The following is a 19,128-nucleotide window of genomic DNA, read 5'->3' as shown; positions in this document are numbered from 1 at the left end:
CCTGCCATGAAGATGCAACAATGCAGATCATGTAAAATACATTCAATAAATCATTTTAATAAGAAATAATGATTTATTTTTAGTAAGTAACAATGATTAAAATTGAATTATAATGGTGCTCGCCTCAGCAAACACCACTAATGTAATAAATGTGCTTTTCTGGTCTGTTTGTGTTTGAACACGCTGTAAAAACCCCACCCACCCCATCACCCACCTCTCAGCTATCCATTTTCCACTTCTCCCTCCCTCTCGATCTTTTCATCTCTCTCTCTCCCTCCTTTCTAAGAAGCTCTTAAAGCATTTACATAAAAGAGAAACCTGTCCAACGGCTTCACACCCTGAGAGCCACTAAAGTCAGAGAGACGGCTAGATGTCTTGCATTCTTCCTGTAAACTGTTTTCAAGTTGAAATCTTGCATGGAGTGTTTCGCTTTGTCTGAGAAGTAGTGGAGCAGGCTTATGAATGGTTTACATCTTCACAATGTGCTGTGACATGAAAAACCTCCTGCAGGAAAGGAGTCAAAAAAGTATTTTGCACACACAGCTGTAAACAAAGCAGAGAATATAATCTGCGTCATGATCACTGAAGTAAGGCGCGACACAGATTAAGAAAGAGATGAAGAAACAGAAATGAGAAGCAACACCATATATGGATTCATGGTTACTTAGCGACAAAGGAACCGCCCACAACTCAGTTTTCCATGACACAGTGTGAGGCTAGTGATGGTTACGATGGCATCAGAGCGTGCGTCTGTGTGCACCGGCCTGTGGATGTCAGCAGCTGATGGAACAGGGTCAATCTGGTTTATTCAAAGAAACTGACATAAATTTGAATATGCTGCTCAGATGACTTTAATGTACAGGAAACGCATAGGAAAAAGATTTGTAATGATAACACACTAAATAAAGCCTGACAGAGGGATCAGGATCTTTTTTTAGAGATTATTAAAAGGCAACTTATCAATATTTTGTTGCCATTTATTTGGAATTATTTTATTATGCAAGAAGACTGGGGAGTAATATGTATGGAAGCTTGTTTGCGCCATGAAATAAAAAATAAAAAAAGGTTATTGAGACATTTTATCTAACAATTCTGACTTTTTTCCTCAGAATTGCGAGATATAAACCCACAATTGTGAGTTATAAAGTCAGAATTGTTTATATCTTGCAACTGAAAGAAAAAAAGTCAGAATTGCAACTTTATATCCCGAAATTCTAACTTTATAACTTGCAATTGTGAGAAAAAAATTCAGAATTGTGCAATAAAATTCTTAATTACCTTTTTTATTTTTTATTTGGTAGTGGAAACAAGCTTCCATAAATATGAAAGACTAGCACAGCGTCCAAAAGTTTGGAGACAGTAAGATCTTTTTTAAAAGAAATTAATACTTCATGTAAGGATGCATTAAAATATAGCAAAAGTGACTTTTATATTGACTTTCAAAAGATTTTTATATTGGTACATTCTGTTACACTTTTGGTCCAATTCTCACTATTAACTATGACTTTTGCCTTAATAAACTCCTAATTACTGCTTATTAATGGTAAATAAGTTAAGTTAAGGTATTGGGTAGGATTATGGGAAGCAGAATAAGGCAATAATATGTGCTTTACAAGTATATGCATGGTAAGAAGCAACTAGTTAATAGTGAGAATTGGACCATAAAACTAAAGTGTTCCCGAAATTATTTCAAATAAATGTTGTTCTTTTAAACTTTGTAATATCAAAGAATCCCAAAAGGATCCTAAAAAAAATCCAGCACAACTATTTTCAACATTGATAAACATAAATGTTTCTTGAGCACCAAATCAAAAAATAATTTCTGAAGGATCATGTGACACTGAAGACTGGAGTAATGATGCTGAAAATTCAGCTTTGATCACAGGAATAAATTACATTTTTATAAATATGTTACAATAGAAAATTTATTTTAAATCATAATAATATTTCACAATATTACTGTATTTTATTACATAGTATAATGTAATTTTGACCAAATAAATGCAGCCTTGGTGAGAATTAGAGACTTTCAAACATTACAAAACTCTTACACATACCAAACTTTTCAAGGGTAGTTAAGATCAGATGTATGAAGGCAAAAAAAGATCCGGAAAAACAATTAGTGCGGAAAAGATGGAAAGATTATAAGGAGCCAATGAACTTCCTGACAGTCATTCTGTCCGGACTGATTCATCCTGATTCATGGATCAGACAGACATACACAAAACTAGCTGTAATCATTTGGATAATGGGAGATTGAGTGGGAAATTGGAGATTAGCACAGAACTGCTGATGAAATGCCCACATAGGTCTAAGTAATGTACGATATCAGGCTGTTTTTGCTGACTCTGGTCATGGTTTTGTTCTGCAGGGACATAAAAAGCAACACCAAAACACCCTGTAGACACATATCAAGGTGTAAGTCACACTTATTTTATTCAAACTGACTCATTCAAAGTAGAATATATTTTATCAGAAAGTTTGTTCAAGTCCATGACCTTGGTGTTGCTACTAGCGTAATGCTTTAGAAGGCATTTCGTTTTGGCTTTTTATGTCCAGCCTACTGCACTGATCGCTAGATCGGGCTGTGAGCGAGAGTTTCTGTTCAGGTCAAGGTAAACAAATGTCTCATCAGAGATATGGAGTCACTCAAAGCTTCAGCCTGAAACAGAAGTAAGTAAACTCCACCCAGCTTCAGACAGATTATTCATTCAGACCAAAACTGGCTGAGCACATTGTCTAACCGAGATTGAGGTGGCAGACACCCGGGATCTGGGGGATTTTTCCAGCTGGAGTCTCTGATATTATCATTACAATGAGTTTGACTCCTCCGTTAGTCATCTTTGCATGACTACAGTGAGTGTTTATTAAATCAATCAGTGACCTTTGGAAATAATGTCACAATTCTGTTTTTCTAGTTTCCAGAAATTACAATAGTTTCTATTCTTCAGCTTCAGTGTTTCGCTCATACTTAAAAAAAACAAAAAAACATCCCCATTTACATTAGGTTTATGTTACTCACTTTTGTCTCTAACACCTAAAAGGCAAATATATTGCGTAGTTACCAACTTTCCACAGAAAAAAAAAAATACAAAAAAAAAAAAATCACTCCCATGGGTCTCAGCAGTCAACTGTTCCAAGAGCCAACAAATACACCAGCAATATGAGTCTGAAACTGAAAGTTTGCCACACTAGAAATTCTTTGTCACAAAGAATGAAACTACAATATTTCAGTAACCTTTTTGTTAATTTCTAAAAGCCCGATGAGTTATATATAAATTAACAGATTAATTGTCAAGTTGGAGTTATACAGATACAAAGCTAAAAATAGTTGTAATTTCTAATGAATAGTTTCACTGTGACTCAGTGCTCAAGCATCCTCATAATCTTCATTCTTACATGCCTAATTAAGCTTAAGTATCACTTTACTGTAGATCAACAACAACTCGAACACAACAAAGCTGTAAATATAATGCTGAGAAGTTCTTTACTGGAAAGCATAAACTCCTAATCAATGCGTTTAAAGGAACATCAGTAGATAAAAGCAGCACAAGACCTCATGTCTTGCAGGTAATAAAGTTTTGGTGCACAAACACTTATCAAGAGCCCTTCCCCTAACCTTTGAGACATACCCTTTGAAAAAGAAGTACACTTTAGCATACTTATTACACTTAAAGGGAATATATTTAAATGCAACCTGAACACTTTTTGGACACTTAATTGCATGATATTTGGATTAAGAGTGTTTTTATTGACATTCTTAAGCAGGCCTTAAGTACATCTTTATATGTAATTTCATAATTCGTTGTTTTTTTTATTGTTTGTTTTTTGCAGTGACTCCAAATTTTGTTTGATCCTTACCAAAATTGTCAAACAGAAATGGTTTAAGAGAATTTTGATATTCCTTAGTTTTTGTCGAAAAGTTATGATGATGTGAAATTAGCAGTGTTAACTCAAAATTAGATTAAATGCAATATTTTGGCAATAGTTTGCTCAATCAGAACGAAACTTGGTACACTTCATTAGAAACATGATTTGGGGGTGCATGCCAAATTTGGGAATAGCGCCACCAACAGGTCATGAGATGATCTGAAAACCGTTTCGCTCATAACTTTCGAAATGTTTGCCAGAAAACTGTAATGCCTACAGATTTCTTTGTGTCATGCCGAATCTGTAGATACTGATTTTGAAATCTGTCGTAAATTGCAATATTTTTATAAATTTTTAAATGCTTTGACACACTTTGACAAATGCACGGACATTGGTGTACATCATCATCAGCATATCCTGAAAGCACCTGGAACGTTCAAAGACAACACAACCTAGCATTAAGACGATATATGGATTTTAACAAAAATGGTTGTGGGTCCCCTATTGTTGTTAATAGTCAGGGGCCAATCACAGAAGGTGCCGTTTTATTTTTTATTTTTTTAGCTACACTTTAAACTCACGGAACCCTTGGCCCCATTATCGCTGCTTGCAGCTATATTTACTTTTGCCATTGAAATATGTTTAAAGTGTACTACTTTAATGTCATTTGTACTGAAACGTGCATGTCATGAATATAAATATATTTGTAATTACACATGCAATAATGGATTTGCAATTTAGTATATTAACTTTAAATGTAATATTGGTTCTAAGTTAAAATCAAAATCAATAAATGTATGTATTTTAGTAAAAGTCAGTCAACAACACGTCAAAATAAGTGTACAAAAACGTAATGATTTAAAATATTTAGGTTTGTTAAGAAACAGCCATTAAAATGTGCTCTCATAAATGAAAGTGTAATTGATATTTCATCACCTGCAGGTCCTGTATACTTCTATTTAGTACACAACAAGTGCGATTAAAGGATTAGTTCACTTTCAAATTAAAATTTCCTGATAATGTCAAAATTACAGTTTACAGCGCTCCCAGACGAGAAATAAGGGTCTTATCTAGAGAAACCATCGCTCATTTTCTTAAAAAAAATAAATAAATACAAATTTTAAATTGTATACGTTTTAACCATAAACGCTCATCTTGAACTAGCTCTCATCTTCTCTATTAGAATTCTGGCAGTGTAGACACTGCCAAGTGTATTACTGCCCTCCACAGGCCAAAGTTTGAACTAAATTGTCATATACAATATGCTAGTGCAAGCATATAACAATTAGTTCAAACTTTGACCTGAAGAGGGCAGTAATACACTTAGCAGTGTCTACACTGCTGGAATTCTAATAGAGAAAAAGAAGAGAGCTAGTTCAAGATGAGCATTTATTCTTAAAACTTTTTTTATTAGGAAATGAGCGATAGTTTCTCTAGAAAATACCTTTATTCCTCATCTGGGATTGTGTAGAACGCTTTGAAGCTGCAACGAAACTGTAATTTTGACCTTCAACCATTTGGGCTCCATTGAAGTCCACTATAAGGAGAATAATCCTGGAATGTTTTCATCAAAAACCTTAATTTCTTTTCAACTGAAGAAAGAAAGACATGAACATCTTGGATGACATGGGGGTGAGTAAATTATCAGGAAATTTTAATTTGAAAGTGAACTAATCCTTTAAGTGCACTACCCAGCATGGAAAAACACATATGCAACATGTAAATCTATATAGTAGGATCTCAAGAACTTAATAAAGACTCAAATAAAGCATTTAAATTTGGGAAAACTGGACACCTACCCCTGCAAGTTCATCAGGACTGCCGAACATACTGGGAGACAGACTGGTGGGCTCAATATCACTGCCGGTGAAATCATCCTCAGACTCCTCAAACGATGAAGCAGAGGATAATCCAGCTGAAGAGGAGCTGGACAGTTTCCTATGGAACAGAGAGGGCGCAGGCGAGCCTCCACAGCCGCTGTCCGAGCAGGGCGAGTCCTCATCGGGATGCAGCTCCAGCGAAAAGCCGCCCATGCTCAGCGTCAAATCAGTGATGTGCGGACTGTCCTGACCAGGACTTAGATCATCATGGGTGACTATTAGTTTGGGAATAATCCTAGGGAACGGGTTTGAAGCTTGTGGCTCCCCTTCTCCACCCCGCCGATCAGACAGAGATGGTTTCAATGAACTTTTAGTCATTTTGTGTGTAGCTAACGGAGACGAACAACTGAAGTCTGCTAGAAAGTCTGGCATGTTCAGGCACTGGTTCACATTTTCCTCCGAAACTCTGCCAGGAGTCACGGCACCTTCTGACACTCTTTCCATGTCCCACGGCGAGACGCAACACTCATGGTTCTCCTCACGCACTTCTTTCTGTCCGCCTCGGGAATCCGAAACTTGACTCTCGAAGTCCGTCGCGCGACTCAAAAATATCAAGTTTTCAGGCGCATGTTGATTACCGGAAGAACTCGCGTTTAAAATCAGCTTTTTCGGCTCACGTACTCTTGCATCCACAGACGTCTTCCCCTCTTTAAAGTCGTCCCTCCAACACTTCTGAACAGTCGGCAGCTCCTTAGTTTTCATCGGATTCTCGTCTAACCTGTCAGCGGTATGTGGCGAACAAAAAACTCCTCGCACGCGCGTTCGTGTGCAGCTCGCGAGTGCTGCGCTGTTACTGCAGTGTGAAGAGCTGCTGCCGCTGCTGGATGTTGATTGGCCCATCCTGCATACCGTACAGATCACTCACGCAGCCCTTTAAATGCCACGCCCACTACTGAAGGCAGCTGCTCTGGCCAAGGCAAGGTCTTTAACCCTGTAAAGCCTGACATATAAAACAATAATAGTCAGAAAAATATTTTTTATGTGATACTTCAAGCTTTTATAGACTATATAATATATTAAAGAAAATGGAGCTCACACTCCAGGAGGAAAAACAATTTTTGTGCAGATGTTGTTATTCGTATAGCTAAAAAGTAAGATAAAATTTTGATAGCCTAATGTAAATTTATGATATTTTTATAATAGTATACCAGTTATCACTCAATATCTCCTAATTCTAGCCTATGTCTTAGTAAGATGATATTTAAATGTTTTGTTTTATGATCAAAGCTCTGTAGTTTTAATTGTGGGGGACAAAACATAGCTATAATAAAATGCAATACAATTATTTTTGAGAAATAAATACAAATAAACATTCCTCAAAAGCATGTTGTATCACAGCCTAAAGTTGCTTAAGTCCAGTAAATGTTCATCTTGAAATATTAAAGGTGCAGTAAGCAATTTATGAGAAACTCTTGCTAGTATAACTCTTGTGTACTGTATGTTACCGTCACTTTATTTTTCACACAGAATTATTTAGCTTTGCTTTATCTATGATAAAGTGACTTGGGCTGCGTTTAACTTTTTAATGGGGTGTTCACACCAGACGCGACTTGCGCGAATAAATCGCGCTATTCGCACGTAGTTGGGCGCTTGAACATTTTGAGTTCACTTGCTTCATTCACGCGTGAAATTTACTTACTGGGAATATATGTGTCGCTCAGACTCTTCCACTTCTTTCTGCACACTTCCTCTGAATAAACACATCAACTCGTCAGCGGGAAAGTAGTTGTAAAATACCGCGAATAAGCTCAATTTATCGGCTTTAGCTAGCTTGTAGTCTCAGTATGTATATATATAAAGCTCAAATTGAGTAAAGAGCGTTTTTTACAACTTACCAGATTGTCCGACCTCCTCACTCACTTTCTTCCAAGCAAGATTCTTTTTATTCCTGTTTCTATAAAAGTACAAAGATGTATCATACAGCTCCTGGTATCCATATACAGCGACAATAATTTTGTCCTCCATTGTTGTTTCGGATTTCTGCCTCCGCTCGCTACGTCGTAATCCCGTCACTACTAGAGCAAGCTCCTGAATGGTTAACGCGGCACGAATATTTGCCAAAGTTCAGATTTTTCAACTCGCTCGAATCACGTTACGCACGTCAAATACCTGAAACGTTCAATTCACGCCACCTCATTCACACAAATCACGCCGCAGGATGTCTGTTGCGTCTTTGCATTAACTTAACATGTAAATCACTCGTGCTTAACAATTCATTCGCGTCTGGTGTGAACGCACCATTAGACATACACTCCCGAACTTCACTAAGCACTTCCCCTCAGGGGAATCCCCGCCACCATTTTGAAGTGCGTTCAACTTTGTAAAGTGGGCGAGGTAAGTTTATTTGGACAGACTCTCGACTCCACACAACTGTAGTGTAGGATATTAGAGTTATTATCACATTTAACTGCATAATACTTGTAGCTAACTGTTATAGTTTATTGTTGTCATTTTAATTCGTGTAATTTTTTTTAAATTTATACAAACAAAAATTCATAAAGAAAAAAAAACTGTATAAAAACTCCATAGTGATACTTCCAAGTGATCAAGGGCTTAGTGTCACGATCACCAGTGAGAGTGCCCTATCAGCCACTAGAGGGCACTCCATCCCGGACTCTCATTTCCACCCATTGCATTCACTACATTACCCATAAGACACTTCCCTGGACTCATTAACCTCACTCATTGCACTCAGCTGTTTTGTGTTTCATCATTAGTGTCTGTCTATTTATACTCAGTTGTTTCTGTCCTTGGTTGTGGTTTGTTGTATTGTTATGTGCACCGTTTGTTTCTCTGGCTTTGTGTTTTGTGGACTGGATATTCTGGATTTTGACCCTTGCCTGCCTTTGGATTAACGTTTCTGGATTCCCCAATAAATACTTATGCTGCAACTGGATCTCAACATCTTGTTCTTGTGTGCCCGTGACACTTAGGACTTTCCATTTAAACACATGGCAAAGGTTCCACCAGTAGTGGGCACTAGTGCAACGAAAGCAGTGACGTACATCCGACTGAAAGAGATGGAGGGAAGTAAGTGAGAGAAGGGTAAACTCAAGCCCAAAGAATACTTCACTTTTTACACGTACGCGAGGGTCAGCATACTGTGTGCGTGTGATGCAAATTTCATCATCAGAAGAGTACACGTGTACTGTACACGCAACTGTGTGTACTTTGTATATTTGGTCTTCAGCCATGCATTCTTGCATTGTGTGTTTGTGTGTTTTGGGGGTGGAGCAATGAAGGGAGGGGTATGTTTGTTTGTTGATATTTGAAATCAACCCAGTGTTTCTCAGAAGTCACTTACTGCACCTTTAAGGACAAGATAATGTAAAATTTAGTCTTGTGTTCAAACAGGGTTTTCATCATGATCATGTTGATAATTAAGAGGCCTTAAAATATAATGTATCAAATATGATACAGTATGATAGGGTTGAAGTGAGATTCTGTTGAGGGAATACCATTTGAACAAATCATGAACAAGGAAATAATTACAAGGCTAAGAAAATATCTCAGATTTTCACATCACATTTTGATGACCTTAAAAACATGTACACATGGACATAGCACATACTTCTGCTGTCGTTATTTTTTAAACACTTCTTAATAAAAATTATCATAGCTTTACCTAACCATAAAAGAATATATTAGGCAAATGAATCCCACCTCCTGTACACGCATCAAATGTCAATCAGTCGATCATAACAAGCATGCTAAACAAGGTTATAAAGTTTAATATGTGACTTATAAGAGATTCCATCACTTACCAGAAGTGCTCTTCTTCAATAAAAATCACATATAAATCATAGAGGGACATGTTTAACTAACATGGTCATTTGATTCAACTAGATAATGTCTGTGTTACTGTATGGTAAACATTTTTGTGTCTTACCCTGCGTCTCAATCAGCTCCCTAGGTTGTGAATCAGTATATCATGGAAATGACTGTGGCTAATTCACTGATCAGTGCCCTGACTACTGAACTAGGGAGCTGATTGAGACACAGCCCATTGTCTTAGAGCTTTTGTTCTCCCAACACATGGATTGTCTCCCTCTAGCGTTTAAAGAGGGAAAGTACAGGGTCTGAAGCTTGAACAAATTTAATGACAGCATTTTATGATTTTGTTCTCCCACACAGAAGAAAGGAGGTCATATAGGGTTGGAAATTACATGTGGGTGAATTAATAATGATGGAATTTTAATTTCTGGCTGAACTTTGCCATTAACTAAACAGCATTTGTCAAAAAGTTTTTACAAAAACACTATACTGCAGCCTAAGATTTTTTGGTTTGCTCAGCTTTCCAACAAACTGTTACAGTAAGTTTAAACTGTGCAAAGGCATGACACAATGACCACATGACACTGCTCAAGACAAGACCACATTCACCACAGTTACGAGCTATTCAGTATAAACCACAAATAAGCAAGAATAACTGTTGCAATTATTAATATTGAACATTAACAAAATTAAATTAAATGGTGTAAAAATCAGATTGTACCAAAGTAAAGAGTTCGGTAAGCACTGATATATACTGGTATAAGGCTGTATTATTGTGGCACAACATACAGGATACAGGAAGTGTGATCTTAAGTGACAACAGCTCTTGCTTTGAGGCTGCAAGACAGACCACAATGGTGACGAGCCATTCTGCATTCCTCTATGTCTGATGCTGCTTAATAAGAACTACATGAGAAGAACTAAATAAGACTACATCAATCAAGTATTTCTGGTCTGATAATCATTGAGATTTTTTACCCTCATCTTTCCTATTTAAAGGTACAATATGTAAAATTTTTGCAGTAAAATATCCAAAAACCACTAGGCTAGTGTTATATATTTTGTCCAGCTGATTACTAACAATATCTCTAATGTTTTCAACTACTTGTAAATCATGAGAAAATTCCCATTCTAAACAGTGACACGGGGCAGTGCAGTCGCCTGTCAATGACGTCAGTTACCTTTGTTACCGCCTTTACTGACGTAGAAACCACATGACAACAGTGCCGTGGACAAATGCGGAAGTAGTGTCTAGCGTCCAGCAAACCACTAGCTCGCTTCAAGCAGTTCCTTATTTACTTCTTGCACGTTTTATGGTGGATTGTGTTACTTATTTATGGAACATAATTACTGTTTACCATCTGCCGCTGGTTCTGTCGACAAGGACAGCTCCCGTAAACTCATGACCGGAAAAGCGGAAGCGGCGCCGGCGACTGTGTCATAATAAAAGTCCCGCTGCTCGTGAGGTGTGTATTGATCAATCGCTCCAGCTCCTCGTTCAGCTCCCGCAACACTCGGTCCTGCGCTACTTCATACTACAGTAACGTTAATAATCGCATCCACGAACATGAGTTCTTCCAGACTCCAATCCCTATGCTTTTGCACCGTCCATTGAGATGGAGACCACATGTCCCAAGTTTCCGCTCTGTAACTTGGCGTCATCAAACTACGCCTTTGTTTTGAATAGGCTTCTAGCGACCTCTAGCGGAAAAAAAATCACAAATTGTACCTTTAAGGAATTAGCAAATAAAGAATATATTAACCCATAAGAACCCGTGGTGACGTGGGTGTCACAAACACTGGTGATTATCTGGAAAGGTCTTTTTAAAGCATTATCCCTTACTTTCAACCCAGGAAGTCCCTAAGTGACATTTAAGGAACATCCAGGTTCAGTCATGTGACAATCTGTGCATTTTTGTTGCCATGGTAACATTTCCAAAATGGTGGCCTGCCTGGTGTGCACATGTTGCAGTTTCAGCAATTTTTAAAAACGCTTGTTTTTGTTACTAAAGGTATGTTTCAACCCATGCAACAATTCTAATGTTTTAATAACATATCCTAGATTACACTTGACCTGATTTTAAAACAGGTCTTGTACAAATTGATATAAAACAAGTTATGAAAATGTTGTGGTGACATATGTGTCACATCGGGCTGTTAACCTTAAAACAGTAGGTGGAATTTTGATGTGACGTATGTGTCACATTAAGAAAAATGGTAATGAGCTGCTCAAATAATTTAGCTGATTCAATCATTTTAGTGTTATATATATTCTGCTGCTCAATTAAAAGCATATTTTAACATATGTAAACAAAATAAATGTAAAATTAATAACATTGTTAATGAAATGACAGTTTTATTGCACAATATACACATTTTTGCAATGTTATTGCACTACATGCATATTCAACATGTTTACCTCCATTGTGAGGTAGTTATTTATTTTTATTCAGTTTGCACATTTTCGAGTTGTGAAAAAATATTCTAAAACTTTATTTCTGGTTAAACCGTATACCTGAAAAGAATTTTGATAAGTTACAAAAAAAGTTGTTTTGAAATATGTGGCAAAGCAAATAAAATGCAAAAACTGTATTACTTCTGAAAAAGTTTTTTTTATTTATCTTCCCAGAAAAGTTATAATTTTGAAAATGTTGTGGAAAAGAAAATAAATAGAAAAAAAAATGTTATTTAGAAAGAAAACTGACAAAATGTTATTTTTTTCAAATGAGAAATAAAAGCCCAATGTGACAAATATGTAACATTAAAAATTTATCATAAACGCCCAATGTCACATATATATAACATTACAGATCTTTGACAAGGAGTGGTTGTATTTAAAAAACAACTGCAGAAACATGTTTTAAGTGGTCCATTTAGTCTGTTTTATATGCCCCATAATTTTCCTATAAGGGGAAATTGGTCCGGGTTCTTATGGGTTAAAAGGGACCTTTTATGCCCCCTTTCACAAGATTTAATATAAGTCTCTGGTGTCCCCAGAATGTGTCTGTGAAGTTTCAGCTCAAAATACCCCACCGATCATTTATTATAGCTTGTCAAATTTGCCCCTATTTGGGTGTGAGCAAAAACACGGCATTTGTGTGTGTCCCTTTAAATGCAAATGAGCCGCTGCTCCCGGCCCCCTTTCCAGAAGAGGGCGGAGCTTCAACAGCTCAACAACAACAAAGCTGGAGAATCTCACGCAGCCAAAATGAGGATTGTCAGTAACGGTGTTCAGCCTTACATTGTTCAAACCGGAGTCGACTCTGATGGAGAGACTCAGGAAGAAGTTACAACTTTTAGACGTTTCTGAATGGTTAGTGGATAAATTTATGTAGTTGCTGTGGAGTTGATTCAACTCATCCACTAGCATGTGCCGCCATGTTCATCTTTTGTGCAAATCCAGCGTTTAATTGATCCTCGTTTGTAAAGCAGTCCAGTGTAAAATGCCGGCATGGCAACATTACTACACTCTCTTAAAAAGTGATTTCTGTAAAAGAAAATATATCTCTTTGCATTGAACTTTGAGCGTCGCAACTTTGTTGCAGTTGTTGTTTATGCTCAAACAGCAACATTACACACTAACTAAAGTTTAAAAAATGAAATCATAATCAAGGACCCCTTTAATACAAGAATGCATTAAATTTAACCACAAAAATATTAAGCAGCACAACAGTTTTAAAATGTTATAATAAATGTTTCTTGAGCAGCAAATCAGCATATTAGAATGATTTCTGAAGGATCATGTGACACTGAAGAATGATGCTGAAAATTCAGCTTTGATCACAGTCTTAGTCATTTCACCATTACTGTTTTAACAGTTTAATGTTACAAGACAATCTATTAAACACTCATTTTGAACTTACCGGTTTCACCAATATCAGACACTCCTCAGTGTGTTTTCCAGTATGAAGGCTGAAGTTTCTTACTCATTAGTATTGAGTCATAAAGCTCGACTGAAACACACCCTTCTCAGCCTTTGATTTGAACAGGAAAGAACTGGACACCTGAATCATTTTGAGGTTTATGAACATTTATGAGCTTAATAAAGTAAAAGGTTACTATAGGAGAAGAGAGTGAATGAAGCAGTCGCTGATGAGGTCTGCAGGCCTGTTTTAGCATGTTTGTTTTTTTTCTCATTGTCGCTATTGTGTCAGGATTAGCTCATGGACAAAATGAGAAACTGTTAGGATGAATTTTGTGTGATGATTACAAAAACAAAATTAATGTGGAAAATCTCACAGGTTACGATAAATTTGACGACACCTAGATGACTAAGCAGTATTTTAGGGATTGAACAGGTGCGTAATTACAATGATCCCAAATTGCTCAACAAATACAGTCATCAAAATAGAAATGACTAATGGAGGATGATAATCATACAAATGTGACATGAACCTACTAATTGGTGAAACTGTACATTGTACATGTACTCAAATAAGTACTGAGATATATTAATGGTAACATGTTAGTATAGTACATATAAACTATTAACTAACTTTTCTCTCAATAAACGGCTAATTTACTGCTTATTAATAATTAGTAAGGGTTGTTAAGTTTAGGTATTGGGTAGGATTAAGAATGCAGAATATGGTCATGCACAAAAAGGCATTAATATGTGCTCAATAATTACTAATAAACAGCCAATATTCTAGTAATATACATGCTAATTAGCAATATAGTTAAAAGACCCTAAAATAAAGTGTTACCATATTAATTAACTACATGTACTTACATGATACTGATGACAAGAATTTACAAATTTACATAATATTAGTATTAATTTATAATATGGTTTTATGAAAATTAATGAACTATTTGTTTAATCTTTTTGGCGTTTAGAGTAAATGTACTGTAGAGTATCTGTTCATTCACAAACACCTTCACTTTCCACAGTGAAAGCAGATCTGAAAATCAAAGTGTGGGCTGAAGTGGTGGGCAGTATATGCACCAAAGCACCTGGAAAGTAGAACCAGGAGCAAAACCGAAAAAGAGATGCTGAATAACGCTGTTCCACAAATGAATCACTAAATGATAATACACGTTCCGCTGAATCACTGAACTATGAATAGTTTAAAACGTATCTGGTATCAGCAAAGCCGTGCCCTTCTCTGAGATACAGTGAGAAAATAAGCACTGACATGTTTGAGGCATTTGTTTCTTCAGGAGCCCTTTGGGAAGATTTGAGAAATCATCAGTTTACTTCTTTTATTGTTGTCATGAGTCAGCGAGTTATATAACAGTTTCAACACTATAATGTAGCTATAATAGACAACATCCCCCAAAATATGTAAATGTAAAACAATGTAAAACCTTCATATGCTGAGCATTTGGACCAGCTAGGAACACTGAATAATATTATTTATACTATATTAACTGTCTTCTGACATATATAGTGTGGTGTGGTGGTATAATAATATACTTAAGCAATATCACACAAGCATGATTTGGCAAGATATTTCTTTTTATATTCAGATCAATAAACATGAAGTAATATTAAGAAATGTATTTCCGCCAATGAAAATAGTTCCAAACGAAGCACCAGCAGAATCATCAATTCATCATTTCATACAAAGCAACACGCAGTAGTGGTGGTGTTTTATTCCTGAATGAATCGGTGGGTTTGAACGAATTGGTTGAGTGAATGATTCAATGACATACTCATTAACATGGGCACTTGTTTTGTTCCCGAATGAATCAGTGGGTTTAAACAAATAGGTTGAGTGGATCATTCAACGAATCGCTCCTTAACAGTCACTTACATTTGATTCTGAATGAATCAGTGTGTTTGAACAAATCAGTTGAGTGAATGATTCAGTGATTTGTTGATAAACACAGTCACTTGTTTCGTTCCTGAATGAATCACATTGTGTTTGAACAAACTGGTTGAGTGAATGATTCAATGACTCAGTCTTAAACACATGCTGAATTTGGATATTGTATACTAGCATATAACTCTTACTACTTTTACCATATCTTTCTATGGCAGGAATAGTAAAAGAGACATATTTAAGTCATCTGGTGAAATTGTTAATATCACAATATATATTGCAGAAAAACAAAATATTGCAATGTCAGTTTTTTCCAATATCATGCATCCCTAGTTTCGAATTCAGAAACAGTCATTTGATTTGTGCCTGGATGAATCAGTGTGTTTGAACAAATAATGAACGATTCAATGACTCACTCATGAAGACAGTCACTTGATTTGTTCCAGAATGAACCAGTGTGTTTAAATGAATCGGTTGAGTGAATGATTCAATGACTCACTCATGAAGACAGTCACTTGATTTGTTCCAGAATGAACCAGTGTGTTCAAATGAATCGGTTGAGTGAATGATTCAATGACTCACTCATTAAGACAGTCACTTGATTTGTTCCAGAATGAACCAGTCTGTTTAAACGAATCGGTTGAGTGAATGATTCAATGACTCACTCATGGAGACATTCACTTGATTTGTTCCAGAATGAACCAGTGTGTTTAAACGAATCGGTTGAGTGAATGATTAAATGACTCACTCATTAAGACAGTCACTTGATTTGTTCCAGAATGAACCAGTGTGTTTAAATGAATCGGTTGAGTGAATGATTCAATGACTCACTCATGAAGACAGTCACTTGATTTGTTCCAGAATGAACCAGTGTGTTTAAATGAATCGGTTGAGTGAATGATTCAATGACTCACTCATGAAGACAGTCACTTGATTTGTTCCAGAATGAACCAGTGTGTTTAAATGAATCGGTTGAGTGAATGATTCAATGACTCACTCATGAAGACAGTCACTTGATTTGTTCCAGAATGAACCAGTGTGTTTAAATGAATCGGTTGAGTGAATGATTCAATGACTCACTCATGGAGACATTCACTTGATTTGTTTGAGAATGAACCAGTGTGTTTTTGAATCGGTTGAGTGAACGATTCAATGACTCACTCATGAAGACAGTCACTCGATTTGTTCCAGAATGAACCAGTGTGTTTAAACGAATCGGTTGAGTGAATGATTCCATGACTCACTCATGAAGACAGTCACTTGATTTGTTCCAGAATGAACCAGTGTGTTTAAATGAATCGGTTGAGTGAATGATTCAATGACTCACTCATGGAGACATTCACTTGATTTGTTCCAGAATGAACCAGTGTGTTTAAACGAATCAGTTGAGTGAATGATTCAATGACTCACTCATGAAGACAGTCACTTGTCGCCACCTACTGACACTACTATACTCATCCATATAATTCTTTAAATATCTTTAGAATTTACAATGCATATTAATTAATTGCACAGTAGTTGATAGTAATTGAAGAGATGTATTATACAGTAATGCCTAAAAAAACAATAAAATATAAGAACATACAAGCACTGATCAAGCACAAAAGACACAAGGTTAAAGGGATAGTTCACTCAAAAACGAAAATGCTGTCATCATTTAGTATGACTGTTTAGTATGTAGTATGATAAAAACATACTATGGAAGTCAATGGGGTCCATCAACTGTTTGGTTACAGACATTCTTCAAATATCTTCTTTTGTTCAACAAAAGAAAGACATTCATATAGGTTTGAAACAACTTGAGGATGAGTACATTATGACAATTTTAATTTTTGGGTGAACTATCCCTTCAAGAGAGTAACTTTCATGGTAAACAAAATAGAATTCAGACAAAAATGCTCTTAAAATATTGGAATCTGTTTAATGTGCATCGAAACACAGGATTCAGCCTGATACACAGTCAGATCCAGACAAGTTGATTACTTTCCTCTGTGAGCTCAACAAAAGACCTCGACACACGCTCTTAATGTGCAGAACACACGAGGTGGAACATGCATGTGCGAGTTTGTCTCAGTCTCTTTAAGACGTCTGATGCACAAATATCAGATACCTACGCCTACACACTTCATCTATATTCAACAAAAATAAAGTATGAGATTTCGCCAAAAAGAAGAATAAAAATCTAAAAGGCAAAAACACATCGTCTTTGTTACCTCTACGTTAACTTAATCTATCTCACATTCCGTTTCCACTTTTCTATTAAATTCTGTCCTAAATTCCCCTCACCAAAAAAAAGTACATAATAAATACTCAGTTGTGACACAATGAGTTCAGAGTATCTTAATTATTTGGAGCTCCAACAAAAATATATCATCTATGTATTTAAGTGGATAAATTAAGTTGCAGTCTTGCTATCTGAACGACACAGCAAAGTTCACGTCAAGGTCTTAAATGACAGAATAGCAACAACAATATTACTGTGTAATATTATTACATATAGACACGGTAGTGCTTCTTTCCATAATCAGAGTGAAAGGACATCGTCTAGTAAATCTAGAGAGGACATTTTCAATAAAACTCTCTTCACCTCTCTATATTTGTAATACAGCATTATGTAGAAGTGTGTGCTTGGCATAGATACAGCATCCCATTATAAGACTCTAGAGTGCAAAACAGGTGGTTTCACATTTTTACAAGGTTAAAAGTTCTCATGAGACCATTTGTAATTCTCTGAAACTTGAAACAGAGGCAAGAAAGTAATCTTGATGTTCTAATACTTTCCTCTGGAGAATAAAATGGTATTAAGATATTTCGGTTGCACGCATTCTCACATTCGCTCGATATACCAGGGAAAAAGCCTGGCTTGATATTTGTCAAAATGCTCTACATATAAGTCACAGAGCAGGATGCGCCCACTCATATGGCTATATTTCTGTGGTATACGTGAATAAATAAACATAATATTAGATCTAGACAGCTACTCTACACATAAAAAGATCTATTAATAACTACACATAAAAAACCATCAATAAAATCATACTTAAATCCTCACCATACTGTTAAGATTCAACATTAGGCACTGAGATTTTTTTTAGATTCATAGTGACACAGACAAAACAGAGAGGAAAGGAAGGCTTTGTTTAGGGGTGTTTGTTCGTTTTGGCTTGATTTGATTCAAAAAAGTCCTTAGTGGAGAAATAAAGGCCATGTAGTGTATATATACAGTTTAAAATACTTTCTTCTAATGAACAATGTTTGCTCAATTCTCTCTCGTTTAGTCAAACACGGGGAAATGATGAAAGGTTTTAAGTATTATAAGCGAGTTTGTGTGATCTGTTGACTGAAGACGAAGGTCGTGAGAGTCAAATCAAGGCTACCGTCGGTCGTTTATCTCTTGTTCCCTTCTTTTGGCTATTTTTCACAATTTTCTCTTTGATCTTAATTTCAGAAATGATACTCTTACACACAAACACACACTTTCCAGGCTTCAGAATTAGCTAAGTTGATCCTCATACTGCTTCCTGAAACAGTCACCAGCAGGGAAGAAGTCCCAGCATCGTTCCTGATACATTTTCCATACATATGACTCCTAGAAAGAGAGAAAAATCACATCTAATGTTGTAAATGTAAATTGAGCAAAGTATTAAAAAGTGAAAAATATTTAAATTAAAATTACTATATACACACACACTTTTTTTCTCGCAATTGCGAGTTTTTGTCATGCAGTTTGCATGACTTTTCTCAGAATAGTGAGATATAAACACAATTGCAAGTTATAAAGTCAGAATTGCATGATATAAACTCGCAATTCTGACTTTATATCATGCAATTGTGAG

At 36.1% G+C, this 19,128-nt stretch overlaps 2 protein-coding genes across 22 annotated transcripts in view; both read right to left on the bottom strand.

Annotated features, from left to right (window-relative positions):
• The window catches only part of itpkcb (inositol-trisphosphate 3-kinase Cb), a 24,134-nt gene extending 10,730 nt beyond the window's left edge, over positions 1–13,404 (bottom strand). The window contains exons 1-2 of the mRNA XM_067390593.1: positions 13,388–13,404; positions 5,670–6,690 (exon numbers count right to left, since the gene is read on the bottom strand). Coding sequence (XP_067246694.1) covers positions 5,670–6,590 — 921 coding nt within the window. The 5' untranslated portion in view covers positions 6,591–6,690; positions 13,388–13,404. The remainder of the gene's footprint in view (positions 1–5,669; positions 6,691–13,387) is intronic.
• A 3,637-nt stretch (positions 13,405–17,041) lies between these two features.
• The window catches only part of ryr1b (ryanodine receptor 1b (skeletal)), a 128,176-nt gene continuing 126,089 nt past the window's right edge, over positions 17,042–19,128 (bottom strand). For 17 of the 21 annotated variants that reach the window (XM_067390564.1, XM_067390572.1, XM_067390576.1 and 14 more), the window contains one exon: positions 17,042–18,881. In XM_067390564.1, coding sequence (XP_067246665.1) covers positions 18,786–18,881 — 96 coding nt within the window. In that variant the 3' untranslated portion in view covers positions 17,042–18,785. The remainder of the gene's footprint in view (positions 18,882–19,128) is intronic. The other 4 variants (XM_067390583.1, XM_067390582.1, XM_067390585.1 and 1 more) reach the window with 1 other exon arrangement.

The sequence above is a fragment of the Chanodichthys erythropterus genome, chromosome 7 (assembly GCF_024489055.1).
Source record: "Chanodichthys erythropterus isolate Z2021 chromosome 7, ASM2448905v1, whole genome shotgun sequence".
Lineage (NCBI taxonomy): Eukaryota > Metazoa > Chordata > Actinopteri > Cypriniformes > Xenocyprididae > Chanodichthys > Chanodichthys erythropterus.
The sequence above is the reverse complement of the archived record's forward strand: the minus strand, read 5'-3'. Positions and strand labels throughout refer to the sequence as shown.